Here is a 21,665-nt window from a genome sequence, read left to right as displayed (position 1 = left end):
TGTGTCAATTCCCAAGGGCAGAATGCAGAAAAACGTTTGGGTCTTTACAAGCTTCCAATTGCTGAACATTCAACCAAAGAACTTAGCAGTTGGCAGAAAGTAGTTGTCCAGCTGTTTAAATCAGTAAATTGTCAGACCAATAGAAATGTTCTCTAACACAGGTTATGGTCCAGGATAGAATCATCTGGTTTGAGAGATGGTGGAAAGATCAATGTTGGAGAAGATGAAGCTCCTCATTGGGTCTAGAGAAATATTCCTGCTCGTGGACTATATAGAAACGTGAAAAAGCTATTTTTAATTGAACAATTGCTTTGCTAGGCTGCTTCTTGCCCTAACATTGTGAATAACTGAACATTAATTTTACAGATGGGACTTGAAGCAGCATCTCCCTTTTTCTGAATTTCAGCACTTTGATGTAAAGGCCAACATTTCATCTGCCTTTTTGGTTTGTGTATATTGGGCTAAATGATCACCTGTGCCAAGATTTTGGATTGTCTTATCACCATTATATGAACATAAATTATAATCATAAGCATTTGCAGCTTTGTATAATCCATAACTTACTGTATTTAAGTTCTGCATGTTTTTGTGGCTAACAGAAACGTTCTTGTTTTGTAGAATTACTAAATTTCAAACTAATTGATTCTTTCTTACAGATGTGTGAAACAAGAGATTGATGGCGATTCTCATATCAAACCGGCTAACTCAAACACTTTAGGACAAACACTGGAGGTCACTGACTGAAAGCCTTTTATTGACCCAAAGCGCCAAGCACCAGAGAAAATCGGATGCTTCCTGTTCTGTGACATGCAACTTATGTTTTAGAGTACTGCAGTTTGAATCTTGCTGTAGTATCTAAATCATTAAGTTGCTTAACTTTTTAAAATAGTAATGCATTTCAACATTAATTCATTTTTTTGATGAAGGAAATTTGTTCCTAATGTTTCATTGGAACCCTGTTGACACCAATATCCAGCAGCAAAAAGTTAGAATTTCTGTTGATGACTCTCCAATAGTACATTACATGATGATTGAAAAATTGCTTAACAAAATCAGGGTCATATCCAATGTATGTAGTTCGTGATTTGGTACCTGTTTAAATTGGCCGTTAACCACACAAACCGTCTTGGTTTAACAAAACTTGGTGCTAGTTTAAAAAGTAGTGTGCCTGCATTTTCATAATTATATATCCAACAGAAGCAAGTTGAAACTCTAAATTAAATTCAGTTTGAATAAGTTATAAAGATGCCTCCTTGTTCACCCTTGAAAGATGGTATCAAGTAGAATGTTTGGTCTTTTTGGTTAAGTTTGTATTTTTAATCTAATTTTTTTAATTTGGTAATTCTGAAGGACTTTGCTTTTTGTTTTTATATTAAACTTTGTTTATATTAAAATAACTTTCAACAGTGTACAAGAATTACATTGTTGGATATGATCTGTTACCTAGCTTATACCAGAAATTGCAGATTACTGTAAATCTTGGTGTAGGGTAAAATGTAAGATGTTGTGTTGTACTTTATTAATGCTTTGATGTAATGTTCCATGTGATGTACACGAAGTGTGTACAGTAAACATTTTGCTTATTGTCCAAGTAAAGCACGAATCCCTTACCACCTCAGTCAAAACTTTGTTACTTTACTTTTGGACTTTTTTTTCCTTCCCATGTACTGTACCTATGGAATGGAGAAGTAAAAATTGGTGTTTGTGCACAAGTACTGGTGGCTTTTTTTGGCATAACACATTATCAGTGTGAAGCTGAGTTAAAGGAGTTGCCGTCCACCGTTAAATTGTTAACATTGATTTTCTCAACTCCCTCAATAATTTGGAAAAAGTTGTGTTTTGCAGAAAAAATCTCGGTGGTTCTAATTTGTCTTGGAATACATTTTTGGGTATCTAACTTTCAGGCAGCTAAACTACTCCAGTACATATTTTCTGGATCACAATTCCCTTCTTTCATAACACAGAAGGAAGAAGCTTGAAAAATTGCTGGAAACAAGCCAGCACATTAACTCAAACCCTTTTGACTATATCAAGCATTTAACTCCTTTAAGTCATGCTGCACAACCTTTTCTCCATTGTGTGTGGTAGAACAGCTAACGTTTTAAAGGATTTTTTTAAACCAACCAGCATCAGTCTGAACGAGAACACTGTACTCCAGAGTTTTACTTGGATGGCTTTGGGTATCTACAGTAGATCGACTTTTAAAATGGCGCAGATTTGAAGCTCTGAAATTACTCAAGTACAAACTATGGAGCTTTACAATATTAAAAATTCTTTTTGACTAAAAACTAAATTGTTTAAAACTGTTTTAATTCAAATATTGGTATGAAGAGTAAAGCATTCCAAAGTTTGACACCAAATGGAGTTAACTTAAGCGCTGACCAATCTTGATTGAAATTGTTTAAAGGTTCCAAGTAACTGTATGATCCTATATGAAGTGTTTTTATGAAACTAATAACAATTTGGCTGGGAATGGAATAACAGACTTTCTGAAAATTGCCTTTAGTGCATTTGGAATTCCTTCCCTGCCAATAGGGTGGTGCTATTGAACTTTGAATTGGAGCTTGTTTAACATATTTTATTCTGGAACTTCTTGTAGTTGTGTTCACTTCTCATTAATTTGACTTTCCTGAGATGCAAAGTCCATTCTATTTTCAAGAACAGATCTGATAGTATGAGCAATTCGCATCTGCAAATTGTATGAAAGGAAATTTGTTATTATGGATATATAGTTATGTTACTTTAAGACTAAATAGACATAAAACAATACAAAGCTGATCTAAACACTCATCAGTGTAGTTTTTTTATTCATACATGTGATGTGGGCATCACTGGCTAGGACAGCCTATACTGCCCATTATTAGTTATCCAGAAGGCAGTCAAGATCAAACACATTCCCATGGGCCTGGAGTCATATTTTTAGACCAGACCAGGTAAGGAAGCTCTATTTCCTTCCTGAATTAATGACATTAATAAACTGGATAGCTTTTTTAATTGGTATTGGCTACAGGGCCAGATTTTTATTGAATCCAAATTTCATCATCAAATCCCACCATGGAAGTCATTTTCCCGCAGCATATTAGCCTGGGGTTCTTGATTACTAGCCCAGTAACATTACCACCACTACTCCACCTCTTTTATTTAACAATCTTGAACTTTAGCACCAAATCAAGAGTCATTCTACCATTGGAAATGCAAACAATGCTGTGCAAACTGAGGCCGAGTGGGATCAGTGGCGAGAAAAGAGTTCATGATGAAGAGACATGCTTGTTTGTCTCTCCCTACACATAGAGCCAATCCTGCTGAGTTTCTACAGCACTTTTTATTTCAAATTTATAGCACCTGCAGTAATTTGGTTTTATATCAGTCAGCCAGCAGAACTTTGTGTGGATTGTAAGATTTGAATTTCATCATGGTGAACACTTCTGAAGTTATGAGCAATATTTCAAAACAATTGGAACAAAAATATTGCAATTTCTGATAGACTTGCGTTTATCATGTTCCTTAAATACTTCCAGTTATTCACATACAATTGCTGTTGAAATAGTGATGTTGCAACCAACTGTAGAAGACATCCATGCACATCAAAGTCTCAGAAATCACAACATATTACCAGTGGATGTATTTTCATGAAAATAGAGAGGTTTAATATCTCAACCGAAGGATAGCATCTCTGCTGCAGGAAAAAATGTTGTTCTAGATTTTGTAGTATAAGATTCACCTTTGTATTCCCAGTGAACAGCATTTATTGGATGATTGCTATCTTTAACAAAAAGTAAATAAATGTAAATACTTTCAAGACTGACTGTTCGATAGATGCCAGTATACAAGCCGATGCATTTCTGTTACAAACAACTGCTTTAAGGCCATTGAAATATATCTGGTTTTTATTTATTAAAAAAAAAAATTTTGGCTTGAGTTTGAGAGTTAGGACAAATGGTTTAAGAACTACCTTATGATACTTGTGAAATGCTTCTGAATGACAACAGTACTGATTTAGGAAGTCATATTACTCTCTAAAACACTTTCTCATGTATGCTTATTAGACATTTATCTGGTTGTAAGGAGCCTAATGAACTACCATTTTACAACACAAATCTGCAGCTTTCTAATACTTGTTAATGATGCTGATTCATGCTTTTCTGCATTATTTGTGGATTCATCTTAAATGTAGCAATATTAATTTGTTAGATCTTGAACTGGGATGGCTTCTCCTTAGTTATTGGATATTCATGATAATACGCCTGCGTAACTCTGCAACAAGAGGAAAGCAGTAAGATTACCTCAGTTTCAGACCAAGTTATTTAATCTGTTTGTCTAGTTATAAATACTGAAATTTACTTAAATATGAATCTTGCCAGCATTCATTGAATGTGTTCCATAAGTTAGATCTTAAATAGCTGCCTGTTGAATTCCTGACATTAACCTTGATGTTGAATTGACTTAGATTGAAAAGAAAAGTAAGTGTATTGATTTTAATTTCCAAACGTTAATGTACAACCAAGAATTCCTTTTCTCTTTGTGAATTCTGATGGTAACTGCCTACAGTGCTGTGCTGTAAGTAATGGGTCATGCTGCTATTGAATTTTATCAATATTCTAACCCTTAAAAACTGTTGCTTCTAGGCTATTTGGGTTTCCTTTTTTAGGTGTTAGGTAGCACCTGCTTTCACGTTTGTTACGGGGATTATCTTCTGCACTTGCAATTGAACCAAGTTGAATGCCTGGGTTTAAAAGCTGAGGAATATTCCAGGCTATGAAGTCACAAATTGTGATGGTAGGCATTTCTTCTACTGCAGCTTGACGAAAGAATTGATGTGGAAAGGGTGAACTGGGGTTGATGTTTTAACGAGTCATGTTTGAATGGTGATGGAGGAATGTTTTTTAACAAACTAGAAGTTGGTAATTATTTCAAATTAGATTAGCCTTTGCTCTTATTGAATGACGAGCGTTTTTGAGGGACTGAATGGCCTGGTTCTCATTCATATCAAAGCTTCTGCCCAGGAGGCACAACTCGAAGCCCACAACTGGCCGAGAAAATAAACAGCCCATCATAACAAGAATTGAATAGTTAGCCTGTCAGTCAGGATGGTCTCCGTAGGCTGATTTGGATCCTGATTTCCACACCCCCCCCCCCCCCCCCCAGCCGTAGTGATGGATTACTGAGCCAATAAGCATTTGAAACGTTTTACCAAAACACTAAATTGCCTTTTTTAACGTATCCCAGTTTTGCGAAGCATTTTACTTATTTCCCTGCTTGGAGTGTCTGTTAACGAGGTCGATCTCTTCAAATGGCGAAATAAGACGAAGAAATGTGGATAACGAAGTGCGAGGCTGGATGAATACAGCAGGCCAAGTAGCATCTTAGGAGCACAAAAGCTGACGTTTCGGACCTAGACCCTTCTGATGCTGCTTGGCCTGCTGTATTCATCCAGCCCCACACTTTTTGCTATCTTGGATTCTCCAGCATCTGCAGTTCCTGTTATCACTGATCACGAAGAAATGTGGATTCTGGAATTTGAAACAAACGCTCTAGCTGTGACTCCCTCGCCCCTATCAAATCCGACGCCTTTCCCCTGCAATCGCAGTAAGTGCTCCACCTGTCCCTACATATCCCCCCTCACCTCCATTCAAGATCATCCCTGACTCCAGCAGCTGCAGTTCTTGATATGTTTTTCCGCTGATTGATGTTTCGACTGACCCTTTGTCAGGACCCTGTCACCTCTGCTTTCTTTCCACAGAAGTTGAGACATACTGAATTTCTTAAGCGATTTCTGTTTTTGTGTCTAAGTGTAGAGATTGCTCGCTTATTGACTGGCAAAGGAGAGACCCACAGGCATGGATTAACTACGATAACCGGAGTTGTTTGACTCACTCGTAAAATCATCTGCTTTCAACTAAAGCTACACGTCCATAAGCTCTCGAGCCTCTTTAGAATATCCAAAATTTAAATAACCCCATTTTTCTTTCTGCCTGTATTTATGTTACCAGTCCTTTATTACAGTACGTTTTGATTCTTCTTCTTCCTGGTTGCTGAGAATTTTCAGTATCATTAGCTTAAACTACAATTGAAAACTGCTACCTTAAATCCAAAGCATCGTTACAAACAGCAAATAAAGAAGATGCCACTACTTGATCGTACATTCAAGAAGAGAAAATTGGAACTTTCAGTATCCTTGGTATGCCTCCGATCTATTCAAGCAAATAATTTTATGGTGCCCTCACTTTATAAACTTTGCCCTCAATGCAGAGGAACTGTAACAAATGGTCAACAGATGATTGGCGATACAATAAACGCGCACCTTTGAATTGAAAGAAGTGTGGAAAGATTTAAAGAGGTAGAGGTGATAGCCCAGCCACAATGCAGTCTCATAATAAACAAACATCTGGAGAACTCTGACATGTAAGAGGTGGAGTCTCACTTCTGATCCTCTTCTGCAGCGGTAGTTGGTTTTCCCTTGTACACACTGGCAACGCTACGTGCAGTGTGTCGTTGTGCTTATGTGTAGGCAGCCTATTCCCCAAAAATTGAGATCAAAAAAGTGTTGAAGATGGCTTATTGTGAAGGCGGGGCAAGTTTTTGAAATTGGAAGCAAAATGGATTAATTTTTCCATCTTTAGAGAAGAGCAATTATTGATGCAGTACAAAACAAAGATCTGTTCATGCCAAAAGACGGGCACAAACAGGGCGTTTGTAGTTACCTATAAGCACACCATTTATTTGAAGGAACAAAAACAAAGTTGCTGGAAAAGCTCAGTAGGTCTAGAAGCATCTGTGAAGGAGAAAACAGAGTTAACGTTTCGGGTTCGGTGACCCTCAGAAACAAAGTTCTGACCCGAAACGTTAACTCCGTTTTCTCCTTCACAGCTGCTGCCAGACCTGCTGAGCTTTTCCAGCAACTTTGTTTTTGTTCCTGATTTTCAGTATCCGTAGTTCTTTTGGTTTTTATTTATTTGGAGGAAGTGGACAGTGTGCAATTTCCATTTCAACATGCCAGCAGGTGTGGTGTTAACTGAGGTGGATTATAGTTCATGGAATTAAAGAATTCCCCCGTGTGGAAATAGGCTATTTGGTCCCACAGGTCCATACCGATTCTCCGAAGAGAATCTCACTCAGACCCACGCCCCATACCCTATCCCTGCATTTTCCCGTGACTAACCTAACCTACACATCCCTGAACACTATGGCCAATCCACCTAACTTCCTAAAGCCTTCAGACTGTCTTTGTTAGGAAGTGTGTGGACACATAGTGTTTAGAGAGTGTATGTCCCTAATGGAAGAGGAGATGCGATCAGGAAACCGGAAATCATTCAACCACCGCAGTTACGGAGGGTGGTGGGAAGAGATTGGACACAGGAAGAAGTGTCAACACTGAACCTCCATGAAAAACATATTTAGTCACTTGAATTCAATTTTTAAATGTAATAACGTCAGCCCCTGAACTCTTCTCCATTTTGGTTTATTTCTTGCCAGTATACATCTTTTTTACATACACTTATATTCATCATATATCTTATCAGGGCTGTTTGCTTTTCGTTTAATGAGAATCTTTGTCCACTAATTTATTTACATTTCCTTTATTTTCCGGAAGGTGAACTTTGCCCTTGTCGTCCACAGTTGCTGTTGAAAGCGGGGTATTTTCAATACCTTATTTCAGATTTCCAGCCCCAGCAGTGTTTTGGTTTTACTTTTCCATCACTGCGCATGGGTACAGTGTGGTAGGTGTGCCTTCACTCGAAAGATTTCCGCCTTGTTTGAAGGCACATCCATTACAAACAAGAAAATGCTGCAAATTCCCAAACAAGTTGGTTGTACCTGTCCTGTGCAAATCAAAGTTCCAGCTTAATGACCTTGACATAAATTCTGATTTCACCCCACTTCCTGGGCGTGCCCCTTCGCTAGTTGCGGTTTCTTATTCGTCCACGGATTTCACGTGATCGTTTGATGCTGGCACCCTCTTCACGATACGCATGCGTATGAGACAGGCCCGCCTATTTAAGTGGCTGCACGGCCCTGCTCGGTCTTTCGCTGCTGGGACGGAGTGAGGTTTGTGTCTATCTCATGTGGATGAGGTGATCGCTTCTCGGCCTATCGGCTCAGACCAAGTGTTGTTCTTGGCCTTTCAGCTAAGACTACTTGGCTGAGATCCCGTACTGGGGCTTTTGCCTCAGTGACGGGCACATTTGAGTGGGAGCAGCAGCTTAATTACCCCCGCCCCCCTTACAATTTGTATGGCTGAGACAGTGACCGAACACGCGATGGCGGCCTACCATTTGTAGAGCCATGGTCACACGGTCCACGAGGTGGCCTTCAAAGGGTAGCGTCAGCGGCTCTGACCCCGAGCGCTTTGGCGGCGACTGCCCCTTCATCTTCTCCCCTTTCCGGCAGCGTGTGTAGGAGTAGGGCCCCTCGGCCTGGAGTGGGTTCGCTATGCCACGTGAGGCCCTGGTTGCGCTTTACTGGTGTCCGGCTCGTTCTGAACATGGAGTCAATCCCACAGTTTTGAGGGCGGCTCAGGAATTTAGGGGAGGAGGGAGAAACATTCCCCGGGAGCTGGCAGTACAGGTGTTGTGAAGGCGGGTCACATCTCGAACTGCAATCCTTTGTCTTCCAGGCCTCTCTTTCTGCTGGTGTTTGGTGATGACCTGAACTTTTTTCCCCATCAGATCGTTCATGCTGACTATGGGTGTTTTCAAGTCAAACTGTCTGATTTAAACCAGCTGCTTAGGTTAGGCTGTAACATGTCTTATTAATTCCCAAGTGGATAACTGGTTAATATTTCTTCTAGTCTTTATATGTACAGATGTTGCCACTAACGTTGCTGTACCAAACCCTTGTATGCAGGATGTTCCAGGTTGGTCAAAGTTTTTTGCTTTTCAAGTTTGTCTTTGTGTTTGAATGTCTGTGCAAAGATCATTGTACTAGATTAGTGATTTGTGGGATTTGACTTCACCTGACAAAGGACTAACACGCTCTGAAATATTGAGACTTCAAATAAACCTGTTTTGACTGACTTCATCCACCCCAGTCCAACAATGTGTCATTAAAGTCTAAATGTGTGGGAGATTTGAATAGATTATAGCCTAAACCTGTAGCATAAGTGTTGTCCCATTGTATAGGATCTAGTACTGATGAGTCCAAGACGGTTGGAAATTTTGCTGTAAATGTGGAGTTAAAATACCATGTTTGGCACATCAGTGTAGTTGAGGAAGTTGAAGGCGAGGGTCTGGGGAGTTCGGGGAAGAAAAGTGGTGTTTTATGCTTCTTCTCCCCTCCTTGTAAGTATGGTTCAGGCTCAAAGGCAAGGTGTTAGCTGCGTATCTAGTAATTGGCTATGATCTAGAACGTAGAACAGTACAGCGCAGAACAGGCCCTTTGGCCCTCAGTGTTGCACCGACCTGTGAACTAATCGAGTCTCCATCTTTTCCTATTACAATGCTTACTTAATTTGGGAAAGTGAACATCCCCTAGAATGGGGATAAGCGAAATAAGGATAAGCGAAGAGATGGGGAAAACATTGAGTGGGTTTTGAATATTTGGGGATACTGAGAGATCAATGACAATTCTTTTAATATGGTCTAGTTTCAGGAATCAGGATGTAAAGCCGGTAGTGGTAACTTTCTCTCCAGCAGTAACATCTAACAGTGCTTTGAGTTTTAACTGGGCATGAAACTATGGTACCTAACCATGAAACCATAAGAGACAATGTGGACTCATTGGGCCACATGGCCTGCTTCCACGCTAGGGGTACTGTGATCCTATTAGATTCTGAAAAAGCATGGAACTCCAGTAACGTGTTGCAAGGTAGATGATTCTTCTGAAGAAGAGTCGACCCAAAAAGTCAACTTTCCTGCTCCTCTGCTGTGTTCCTCCAGCTCCACAGTGTTACCTCAGACTCCAGCATCAGTGGTTCTTACTGTCTCCAGATGATTGTGCTCTGCTGTTCTCAATTCAGTCTTTCAAGGAAGCAATTATTTATGAAGAAGCTATTAGCTTGAATTGAATTGGCTTTTATTGTCACAAACATTTCTCTATACTCATCTAGTATATGTTGCAAGTGTAGTTGACTATGCAGTGCTTGTAATATAGTCCTGCTTGTAGGATGTCAAGGAATTGCAGTTGTTGTAGCTCTTTTTGAAATTGTTATTAAAATTTAAGTGCATATCTTTTGTTTTCTTAAGCAGACCAGGTGCTGCAATGGATATTGGTACAGAGAGAGACAATGTGGATAACTGGTATGTAGATAATTTAGGATTAACTATTTGCATGACTCAGTGAATGATGTAAATTTCTTTCCCCGTCTTATCGATCATGGTGATTTGGACAAATAAGCCAAATACTTCTGACACTGAAAAAGTTGTTTATATTTTGAGCCAGTGCATCATTCCACTTCTCTCAGTGTGGTATTTCTTCCTCTAGGAACAATGTTTTGCGGATTTTAATTGAAATTGGTGTGCATTGAAAGAATCTTAGAAAGGACCAGCTTAAAGAGGTGGTTGTGGAGAATGAAGTGCCATTAAGGTATATGGATGATTTTGAATGAGTTTACTTTTTTAAATTATTTGCCTGTTCACTGTGTTATTCAACATGTATTTTTCATTCTGTTTACAGGCTTTAGAGAAACCGGAGCGATGTTTAATTGTCATTAATCAGCTGGAGAGTTGTCTCTAATGACACCATAATGCAATTATCACTACAACAGCATTTTACTGTAAATTTTGAAAAGTGAAACTTTGCAAACATTACTTTGTATAAATATGCGCTTCAGTAGTAAAAAGTTTATATTTTCTAAAGATTGTATGCTTTAACTTAAATTGCCTAATAAATACTCATTAAGCTAAATTTACTGTATGTGTTTGTGAAACTTGTGTTTTGAGTTCCAGTTCTGAAGAAGGGTAATGGTCATTACCTAAAGCATAAATTCTGCTTCCTCCATGGTGTAAAACCTGCTGAGTTTCTTCAGCAATTTCTGTATGCCTGTTTAAAATCTGTTTGCTTTTCTGTTCCATTGTTTTGAGCTGTAGGTGTGATAATCTGTAGGGTTGAGTGAAAAAAAACTTAAAATTAGTTGTGCGTCTTGAAAGTTGATTGCCTTGGGATGCAAGAAATGTGCACAGAATCAGTTAAGCTTAAGATGCTAGATAAGCATATTGTTGGATGCAAGCCAAAAGTGTGTAGATGAAGGTGATGACACAAGAACTAGCAGCTGAGTCTTGGAATCTGAAACCATTTCAACGGTGTTCTTTTCCCTAGTGGAGACTGAAATTTAAACTGCAAAGTGATAGATTTCTGGCAGTGAGATGAACAAGATGTGCATTTAAAGGCAGTAAAGTGCTGGTGTAGGTGAAATGATCAAAACTGTCCCATATTCTGATTCTAAAATTACAGCTGTTTATTGGTGTTAAAACCACAGAATTTACTTCGCCCATGTGTTAGTAATTTTGGCCTTCTGAAGTTTTCTTATTTCTCCACTTAATAGTTGGGCATAAAAAAGCAATTGTTCACTGCTGTGCTCCTATCCCAGACAAATGTCTTTAATCTTAGGGGATTTAATTTTGTTAATGTTAATGCTCATGCATATTTTTTTGAAACTCCCATTGCTGCAGTTTCAGTGGAGAAAATGATCTATATATTAGAATACTTCAGGCATCTTCTAAATTCGATTTATTAGTAGCATGCCAAAATCTATCTCTGCTGTAAGTATATTGCAAGACCGTTCAATCTCTGTGGAAGTACTTGGGATGCATTTGCAGTTCTGGGTTAGTTGTCTACTTGTCTGAGCTGATAGTTCTGTATTTTAGGTTTACAGTACGTTATAGCACTGAGTACAACATCACTGGTACATGAGAAATTAATGTGCCTGCTTGGTGGTTGAAATTAGATACGCAATCCATATTTTCCAAGTGTCCAAAATAAATTATGCTGTTTGAAGTTAAAGAAAGAACATAGATCTCTTTGTGAATCCATGAAAATTTTTAAGCTTGAATGTATACCAAGTAATTAGGACAGTAAATATACTGGTGGCTTTTGTTGCAAGGTGACAGTATAAAAGTAGTCGAAGTCTTGGTTCCATTATACAGCAGTTTACAGTAGATCTAGAGTATTGCATATAACATCCTTTTTTTATTGCATTAGAGGAGGTTTGCCACATTGATTCCTGGGCTGAAGAGTTTTCACAAATGGCAGGGTTCGGCAGCTTGGGCCTATGTTCATCATTAAATCTTAAATTAATAAAGCTGAGATTTCATGTGGCTTTGACAAAGTAGCTAGTGAAAAGTTGTTGTGGGAAAACTGCCTAAGGCAAAATATTGTTTCATTTAAAATGGTTAGTAGAAGATTTAGTATTGTTCAAGCACCAAACTCCCCTGTCTAAAGGATATTTTGTTCTGCAGCCAATAAGTGCTGATTTAATCTATCTGAAAAGTTGATTCAGTGAGAATGCTTGGGACAAATGTTTTATGTAAGACTTTCTAAAAGTAGTGGCCTCCAGGGCAAGAGGACCATTGATCAAGAGGCAGACTACCAATAGTGGAATGCCATGAACCACAAGGTAATGTAAGAGCAATGAAAGACTGTTCAGGGTGTGTGGTTAATGAAAGTTTCTAGTGTTGAAAGCAAATGTTTGGTCTTTAGCTTGTGATTTTTTTTGTTCTTTCTTAAAATAGCTTGTCAAGATGTATCTGGTAAGCAGCAGGGATTCTGGAGTAATTGTATTAAGGAGGCAGCTATGGGGACCAGGGAACAGCATTTGAGGAGCCTTTCCATTCTCTTGTCCAGTGATTTGAGGTTCATGCAAAACTTATGAATGAGGCTTGACATTGCAGAGAACATGAGTGAATAACAGTATCACGGTACAGGGAGCTATTCAAGCTGGGGGAGAAAAGAGAAATGGGGTAGTGGAAGGGGAAACTAATGAATGGAGAAGATACTGTTACATGAAGCCCTGAGCTTAACTACTTAAATACTGTGCTTGCTTAGTGCTCAGACTAAGGACACTGTATGCAATCAGGCATTATGGTAGAGTTAAGGAGTACAATACATTGCTTAAAGATTGGTGTGGGAGGAATGAGTTTTAGTTCATGGGGCACTAGCACACTCCTGGAGTAGAAGGAGCTGTTTGATGGATCAGGCTTCTTATGAACCATGCTGGAATTAGTGTCCAGATGAATTGAATAACCAGGGTTATAGAGGTGTGTTTAAACTAATTAGCAGGGGCAACATTAAGCTTACAAAGCAAGATGTGACAGTATTGCAGCAGACACTTGGATAACAGGGGCACATGAATTGTCTGTGTAACAACAAACGGTCAAAGTGTTGGCAGGTAGGGTGGTGAGAAAATTGTTAAGACAAAACTAATGTCTCAAATGGCTTGGGAGACAGTTACCTTAGCTGGTTCACAATACCAGTGGGTTGAGTTTGCGCATTTGAGGTTACAAAGAAAAAATCTCATCTCTCCCCTCACCTGAGGTGTGGTGACCCTCCAGTTAAAACCACCACCAAGTATCTCTAGTGGGAAACCAGCCCTATAGTCTGAGTTTTTTAATGTAGTGTTCAAATCAAACTAAATTAATTAATGGCAAAAAAAGTTTATAGGGCATGCTGTTACAGCCATTTTGAAGATATTGTTAGAAGAAGCTCGAAAAATAAATATTCAAGTTCATGTCACTTTTGCAAGGATAGACAAGAAGGAAAGGATTATCAGGTACTATTGTATGTCCAATAGTAACAAATGATAAGAGAAAATAATCCATATGGATTATAACAAGGGATAGAAGACTGGTGGGTGTGGCCACATTAGAGTCAGAATTAGTGTTACTGTCACGTGCACTTAGTGTGCTGTGAAATGTTTGTAACATTGCTGCTTATTCACTGTTAGTCAACATGTATTAAGGTACCTGGGTACAGATACTACTGTGATTGGTACAGAGTTGGAAGAATAATAAAAGACCAATAATAGATTAAAAAGGGGGTCCAGTGTCAATAATAAAGGGATGTTGTAAAAGGTGGTATATTAATCATGGTTGACTTTAATCTTCATGTTGATCGGGAAAATCAAACTGGCAGAGATAGCCACAAAGAAGAATTTGCAGCATATTTGGGACAATTTTCTATGTTACCATATGATGAGGGATTAAGTTATTTTGAAAGTGGTAGTGTAAAATGGAACAGGTTTATTAAATGATTTTGAAGTAAAATATCATCAAGGAAGTATTGGCAAACATGATAGAATTTTGTATTTAGATTGTTTAAGTTTAGGTTTAGACTTTTTATTATCACTCGTACTCCAGTCTGAAAGTACAGGAGTATATTGCAAAGTGTATAGTGTCAATCTTGGGTACAAGTACATAAGTACAAAATGTTAAGAACAAAGTAGAAATAACCAACAGTTCAAAATTAAATATTACAGACCTTCCAACAATTACATAGAAAAATAAAGGAGTAAGGCTAACCATTTAAACATTACATCTTTCTAAAGTGCTTAGCCAGGTTGAGACTGCCTTCCTACAAGGGTTCAATCTCCTCCACTTGGCACACTTGCCCCACACAATCCTTTTAAGGAGTCCTGCTTCAGGCTCACCACTGTGCTAGATAAAGCACACTGGGGTTACAATGCTGCCACTGAAGCAACTGACATTCCCATCAGCAGTACCAATTTGGGCCTATTGCATTGATGCAGCTGACTGACGTCAACCACTGATGTGCCTTTCTGCTGATCATAGAGGCTCCTCTGCCATCGTTACTGTCTTGTAAGCTGGTGCCACTGTCTCTAGTCAAGTGCTGGGTCCACCAACATCCAAGGTGCCACATTTCAGCACCATCTCACCACTGCTATTACAAACCATCTTAAGGGCTTGCTCTCCTGTGTGCTGGGTTCGTTCTCCCCAGGGGGCCAGTTGCTGCCACTGTTGATGCATGTGCTTGGGAGGTTGGAGCTGTGTTCACAGTGCAACGATGGCAAAAGGGTCTCCAAAGAGAGAGAACAGAAAAATGGAGGCGAGCAAAAGCAAAAAAATAAGCAGAGTAGCAGACAAGCCCTGGGCCAGGAGCTGAGACAGCCCCACAACTCTACTGCTGCCATCTGTTTGAGATTTGGTATGACCAGGAGAAACTTAGGTTGAAACAACAGTACTAATGAGTTTTGAGAAGATTTGTAGCTCAGGTTAAGGTTCTGGATGTGAGTTTGCTCGCTGAGCTGGAAGGTTAGTTTTTCAGACGTTTCGTCACCATTCTAGGTAACATCATCAGTGAGCCTCCGAAGCAGTGCTGGTGTTATGTCCTGCTTTCTATTTATCTGGTTAGGTTTCCTTGGGTTGGTGATACCATTTCCTGCATTGGTGCTGTCATTTCCTGTTCTTTTTCTCAGGGGGTGGTAGATTGATATGGAGCCAATGTGTTTGTTGATGGAGTTCCGGTTGGAATGCCATGCTTCTAGGAATTCTCGTGCGTGTCTCTGTTTGGCTTGTCCTAGGATGGATGTGTTGTCCCATTCAAATTGGTGTCCTTCCTCATCTATATGTAAGGTTACATCTGTGATGCTAGCACAAAGGACCCGTATGGTGACTGTACATATGTACAACCCGCATGTGCCAGCAGTTGATGTCCTGACCTTCCTCGGAAGGTATGTGAAGGTGGAAGGGGACCTAACTGACATCGTGGACCCCTTTGGCATCTGGACGAGTAAGAGGCAGGTAAAGGTGATGCTGAGGATGGGCGCGGACGGGAATGTCGTACACCCACCGTCCAGCTTCGCGATCGGTGGGAGCAAGGGCTACCTGACCTATGCAGGGCAACCTAAAGTCTGCCATGTCTGTGGCAGGTCAGGTCACGTGGTGGCCGACTGCAAAGCCACCATCTGCAGGGAGGAGGGACACCTTGCAAAGGATTGCCCGCAAGAAAAAAGCTGCAACCTTTGCGGGGAAGCGGGCCACCTCTATAGGGCATGCCCGCAGCGGGGTACCACCTACGCCTAGGTCGCTGGCAGGGGCAATGCGGGGCCAGCCCCCCCCCCCCGGAGGAGAGGAAGGCACCAGGGCCCAGCAAGGACCCCACTAATGTGCAGGAGGGCCCAGCCCCACAGGATGGGCCCGAGGCCAGCAAAGCACCCCTGCAGGCTCCGATTTCCACCCCCCCCGACAACCCGGAGTCGAGGGAGGTGGTGACAGGCGACCCAGGGGAGTGGACAACAATCCAGAAAGCGAGGAGGAAGGTGCGTCGACAGGCCCAGGAACCGCAAACATCAGGCGGGACGAGGCAGCTACAGGGGGGCTATAAGAGCTCCTCTGACGAGGGGGATTCGGAGAGGGCCCACCCGAAGCAGAAGTTAAAGATCTCGAGGGGGAAGGAAAGCAGCACCCCGCTTCCAGGTGACGGGAGGCGTCCTGAGGCTCCCTCCGACACCCAGTCAAGTGCCGCTGGAGCACTGGAGGGCCCCCCGGAACTTCCAGGCAGGAAGGAGGAAACAGCGCGTCCCCAGCCTGACCCGGAGCCGGACCCTCCTGCCTCCGCACCCCTGATGGGGGGATGCCACCCGGAAGGCAGCACGGATGGGTTCCTGAGCCCGGAGAGCGTCCAGCAGTTAGCCCGGGTAATGGGCATGAAGGGATAGATAGCGGGGCTGGACCTTGGACTTGGGGAGGGTACTGCGGTCACTGCCCACAATGGGGGTACGAGTTGCGAGCATTAATGTGCGCAGCGTCAAGTCAACCACAAGATGTGCGTCCACGTTGGCCTACCTGACCACCATCAAGGCGGACCTCCTGTTTCTGCAGGAGTGCGGGATACCGCACCTCGGCAGGTACGGGAAATGGTCCGGCGCCTGGACCTGTGGGCCTTCGATCTGGTCGGGGGGTAATGACTGTCGCTCCTCGGGCCTGGCTATTCTGCTGCGGGGGCGCAACTTCACCATCCCTGAAGTTCAGGAGGTGGTGGGGGGGCGCCTCCTAGTGGCTGACATCACCTATAGGAACGCTCCCCTGAGGCTGATCAACGTGTACGCCCCAGCGGTACGGAGTGAGCGGTTGGCCGTCCTGCAGCGGCTTCCACCCCTGCTGGCTACGTCCAGGCCGGTCATCCTAGGCGGAGACTTCAACTGCATCATTGATGCAGATGGAAGATCCGGCGTGGGGACAGCGGGTGGGGGGAGTCAACTGGACGTCACGTCCAGATTCCTGATGGGCACGGTGAAGGACGCCAAGCTGCTCGACGTCTTCAGCACCCCTGCAGACGGAGCGGAGCAGAGGTACACCTGGTCGCGGCCAGACGGGTCTATCTGTTCAAGGATAGACTTCCTGTTTGTGTCATGGACGTTCTCGGTCAGGTCCACCGGCGTCGAGCCGGTGTTCTTCTCTGACCACTGCCTCCTGCTGGCCGACTGTCACCTACAGGACGACCAGCCGGCCGACAAGGGGACGTGGAAGCTGAACACGAATCTGTTGACCCCAGAGAACGTCGAGGAGCTTAAGAGGGAGTACGCTGGTTTTAGAACCGTGAAACCCCTCTTTGAGTCTCCGGGCGACTGGTGGGAGACGGTGAAGGAGAACATCAAGAGGTTCTTTGTCCTCAAGGGTGTTCAGAAGGCAAGAGAGAGGCGGGGAAACCTGTCGCGACCCCAGAAAAGGGTGCAGAACCTGCTCCTTCTGCAGTTGATGGGGGTCAATGTCACGGAGGACCTCTGCGAGGTGAGGGGCCAGCAAGCCTCGCTCTTCGCCGCGGAGGCCTCCCGGATAATCTTCCAGTCCAGGGTCCGCTCCGTGGAGCAGGACGAGACGTGCTCGCGTTTCTTCTTTCAGAAGGTGCACAAAGAGAGCTCTGAGCTTAGCCGGCTGAAGGAGAACGACGGCTTGGTGACGTCGTCTCGGCCCGACGTATTGAGGATCAGCAGATCCTTCTATGCCGGACTGTACGACACGAAGCCCACGGACAGCACGGCCTCCGAGTCGTTCCGGTCGTCTATCACGGAGATCTTAGACGACGGCACGAGGGAGTGGCTGGACCGGCTGATATCCCTGGACGAGCTGACCAGAGCCCTCAAGTCCTTGGAGAGGAATAGGACTCCCGGAAGCGACGGCTTACCGGTCAAGCTGTATTCCGCTCTGTGGGGCCTGGTCGGCCAGGACCTGCTGGAGGTGTACGATAGTGCGCTTTGGGCAGGGGAAATGTGCAAGTCCATGAGGAAGGGCATCATCACCCTCATTTACAAGAGGAAGGGGGAGAGGGAAGAAATTAAGAATTGGCGTCCCATTTCACTTTTGAACGTGGACTACAAAATCCTGGCCAAGGTCATAGCCAACCGGGTCAGGTCTGTTATGGAGTCAGTGATTCACCCTGACCAAACCTGTGCTGTGCCGGGCAGGAGGATCGCTGAGAGCCTCGCGCTCATCAGGGATATGATCGCCTACGTACAGGACGGGCGGGTGGACACCTGCCTCGTCAGCCTGGACCAGGAGAAGGCCTTCGACAGGGTCTCTCATGCTTACATGAGGGACGTCCTCTCCATATTGGGGTTTGGGGATGGCATCCGCAATTGGATCCGGCTGCTCTACACCAACATCGTTAGCGCAGTCTCGATCAACAGGTGGGAATCAGACAGTTTTCCTGTTAGATCTGGAGTCAGGCAGGGCTGCCCGCTCTCTCCTGCCTTGTCCGTGTGCTGTGTGGAGCCCTTCGCCGCATCCATCAGGAAGGACATGAGCCTGAAGGGCGTTACTATCCCAGGCAGCGGAGGCCTTCAGGTCAAGACCTCCCTGTACATGGACGATGTCGCCGTCTTCTGCACTGATCGTAGGTCGGTGAGTAGACTGTTGGACATCTGCGGCCAGTTTGAACTGGCCTCGGGTGCCAAAGTCAATAGGGGTAAGAGCGAGGTCATGTTCTTCGGGAACTGGGACGACCGCTCCTTCATCCCCTTCACCGTCAGGACAGACTACCTGAAGGTGCTGGGTGTTTGGTTTGGTGGAGCTGGGGCATGCACTAAGACTTGGGAAGAGCGTATCACCAAATTGAAGCAGAAGCTGGGCAGGTGGACGCTCCAGTCCCTCTCCATCGCGGGTAAGAACCTGGTTGTCAGGTGCGAGGGGCTTTCGGTACTGTTGTATGTGGCACAGGCCTGGCCTATCCCCTGGACTTGCGCCGCTGCAGTCACCCGGGCCATCTTCCACTTCATTTGGGGGGTCAAGGATGGACCGGGTCCGCAGGGACACTCTGTACAAAGACCTGGATAATGGGGGAAAGGGCGTACCGAACGCTACCCTCGCCCTGACGGCTACCTTTGTGTGCAGCCGCATCAAGCTGTGCGTAGATCCTCAGTATGCAAACACCAAGTGTCACTACTTACTGAGGTTCTACCTGTCCCCAGTGTTGCGAAGGATGGGCCTGGCCTCGTTGCCGCGGAACGCTCCGAGTAGTTGCACCGTTCCGTACCACCTGTCCTTCGTGGAGAAATTTTTGAAAAGAAACACCTTTGACCACAAGGCCGTCAGGCAGTGGTCAGCACGTAGTATCCTCGGGACCCTTCGGGAAAAGGAGAGGGTGGATCCCGTCGTGTGGTTCCCCACGCAGACTGCCAAAGTCGTTTGGCAGAATGCCTCATCGCCAGAACTTTCAAACAAGCACAAGGACATTGCTTGGCTGGCGGTGAGAGGGGCTCTGCCAGTGAGATCCTTTATGCATGCCCGGAATCTCTGCACCACCGCACGCTGCCCTCGGTGGCTGCGGGGGGGACGAGACTGTCGATCACCTCCTTCTGGAGTGTGCCTATGCGCAGGAGGTCTGGAGGGGGATGCAGTGGTATTTGTCGATGTTCATCCCGAGCAGCTCCGTGACGCGGGACTCCGTGCTCTATGGGCTGTTTCCAGGGACGCACACCGAGACCAACATCAACTGCGCCTGGAGGACCATCAATGTGGTGAAAGACGCTCTTTGGTCTGCCCGCAACTTGCTGGTCTGCCAGCTGAAAGAACTGACCCCGACTGAGTGTTGCAGACTGGCGCACTCCAAGGTCCAGGACTAGGTGCTGAGGGACGCGCTAAAGCTTGGGCAGCCGCCGCCAAGGCGCGGTGGGGAAAGACCACAGTATGAAACCCCTCGTCCAGAATAGAAAAAAGAACCCTATCTGGTAACTGGGCCCAGCTGGCGCCTTCCCCAACTGGTCAGGGGGCCAACTGGGACTGTGCGGGGTGACGACTGCCGGGGTGTTTTCTTTGCTTTGTTTTTTTTTCCTTCTTTGTTTTTTTCCTTTAGTTGGTGTATGTACCCCCTGGGTAACCCGGAGCGGCTTGCATAACTGGGTAGGTGTGTAAATCTGTTTTATTTTTTGTACATCTTACGAATAAAGTATATTTTTTCAAATAAAAAAAAAGGTGACGAAACGTCTGAAAACTAACCTTCCAGCTCAGCGAGCAAACACATCCAGAACCTCAACCTGAGCTACAAATCTTCTCAAAACTCGCTAGGGTGACTTGAAGCAAGAGTAGTTACATATAGATGAGGAAGGACACCAATTTTTGAATGGGACAACACATCCATCCTAGTACAAGCCAAACAGAGACACGCACGAGAATTCCTAGAAGCTTGGTATTCCAACCGGAACTCCATCAACAAACACATTGGCTCCAAATCAATCTACCACCCCCTGAGAAAAAGAACAGGAAATGACATCACCAATGCAGGAAATGACATCACCAATGCAGGAAATGACATCACCAACCCAAGGAAACCTAACCAGATAAATAGAAAGCGGGACATAACACCAGCGCTGCTTCGGATGCTCACTGATGATGTTACCTAGAATGGTGACGAAACGTCTGAAAACTATCCTTCCAGCTAAGCGAGCCAACTCACATGCAGAACAACAGTACTAAACATGAATAAGGGTAATTACCAAAGAATATGGGCAGTCCAAAGTAAGTTCACTAGGTTGGTTCTTAGTATGAAGGATTATCTTAAAGGCACAGTGGATAAGGTCTAAGATTTTTCTGTTTGAGTATAATGAGGGTCTGTTGCATTGTCATCCTCAAAATGAATGTCATTTTCCTGCGAGAGTAGAAAATGTCTTGTTTTGAAACTGCGGGGAAGTTCTGAAGAATGTCAAATTCCATTGTGCTGTTTGTTTTAGGACTTTGTATGCATGTATAGATAATTTCTATGAATAAAGTATATTATTGAAATTTTAAAAGAGTAGGAGGGATTGTCTTATGTGGAGTGATTGAGTAAACTGGGCTAGTACTGTACTCACTGGAAGAATAAGCTACAATGTTATTGAAACATAGAAGATTCTTAAGGGGCTTGAAAGTGTAGATGCAGAAGAGTTATTTCCTGTTGTGGGAGAGTCTCGGATCAGAGGATATAATCTCTCAGTAATGGGCTGCCCAGTTGGGGCAGAGATAAGGAGGAATGTTTTCCCTAAGAGCATAATGTATCTGTGGAATTCTTCCCCACAGCAGGCTGTCGAGGCTAAAATGTATGTTGTTTAAGGGAAGCAGGCACTCCCTAGTGGGACACTTAAAACTAAAGCTAAACAAGTGGCTTAGGCTTTCCCAAAAAAACAGGTGATCAAGACGTTGGACTAGATTTCCCTACTGCATGAAAAGTGATCTTGAAGATCTTATAAGATGTCTTAACATACTCCTGGGAATGCAAATTAATTAATCAATCTAAAAGTCACATGT

The 21,665-nt window shown here is 43.6% G+C and overlaps 1 protein-coding gene, 1 long non-coding RNA gene and 2 other non-coding genes across 8 annotated transcripts in view; all 4 read left to right on the top strand.

Annotated features, from left to right (window-relative positions):
- stau1 (staufen double-stranded RNA binding protein 1) overlaps positions 1-2,784 on the top strand; it is a 45,348-nt gene extending 42,564 nt beyond the window's left edge. For all 4 annotated transcript variants that reach the window (XM_048549939.2, XM_048549940.2, XM_048549938.2 and 1 more), the window contains one exon: positions 657-2,784. In XM_048549939.2, the coding sequence (XP_048405896.1) occupies positions 657-744 (88 nt within the window). In that variant the 3' untranslated portion in view covers positions 745-2,784. The remainder of the gene's footprint in view (positions 1-656) is intronic.
- Positions 2,785-7,997: 5,213 nt separating this feature from the next.
- Positions 7,998-10,842, top strand: LOC125461575 (uncharacterized). 2 transcript variants are annotated; one of them, XR_007249511.2, is made up of 5 exons: positions 7,998-8,046; positions 8,789-8,854; positions 10,182-10,235; positions 10,420-10,521; positions 10,612-10,842. It is a non-coding gene; the product is annotated as an uncharacterized LOC125461575 (long non-coding RNA). The 2 variants fall into 2 exon arrangements; XR_007249510.2 differs by having other exon boundaries at positions 8,002-8,046; positions 10,185-10,235.
- LOC125461653 (small nucleolar SNORD12/SNORD106) lies at positions 8,627-8,721 on the top strand. The gene has a single exon (XR_007249526.1). It is a non-coding gene; the product is annotated as a small nucleolar SNORD12/SNORD106 (small nucleolar RNA).
- LOC125461654 (small nucleolar SNORD12/SNORD106) lies at positions 10,269-10,355 on the top strand. The gene has a single exon (XR_007249527.1). It is a non-coding gene; the product is annotated as a small nucleolar SNORD12/SNORD106 (small nucleolar RNA).
- Positions 10,843-21,665: the final 10,823 nt, after the last annotated feature.

The sequence above is a fragment of the Stegostoma tigrinum genome, chromosome 19 (assembly GCF_030684315.1).
Source record: "Stegostoma tigrinum isolate sSteTig4 chromosome 19, sSteTig4.hap1, whole genome shotgun sequence".
NCBI classification, from domain to species: domain Eukaryota; kingdom Metazoa; phylum Chordata; class Chondrichthyes; order Orectolobiformes; family Stegostomatidae; genus Stegostoma; species Stegostoma tigrinum.
This window is presented reverse-complemented; position numbering and strand designations above follow the sequence as displayed.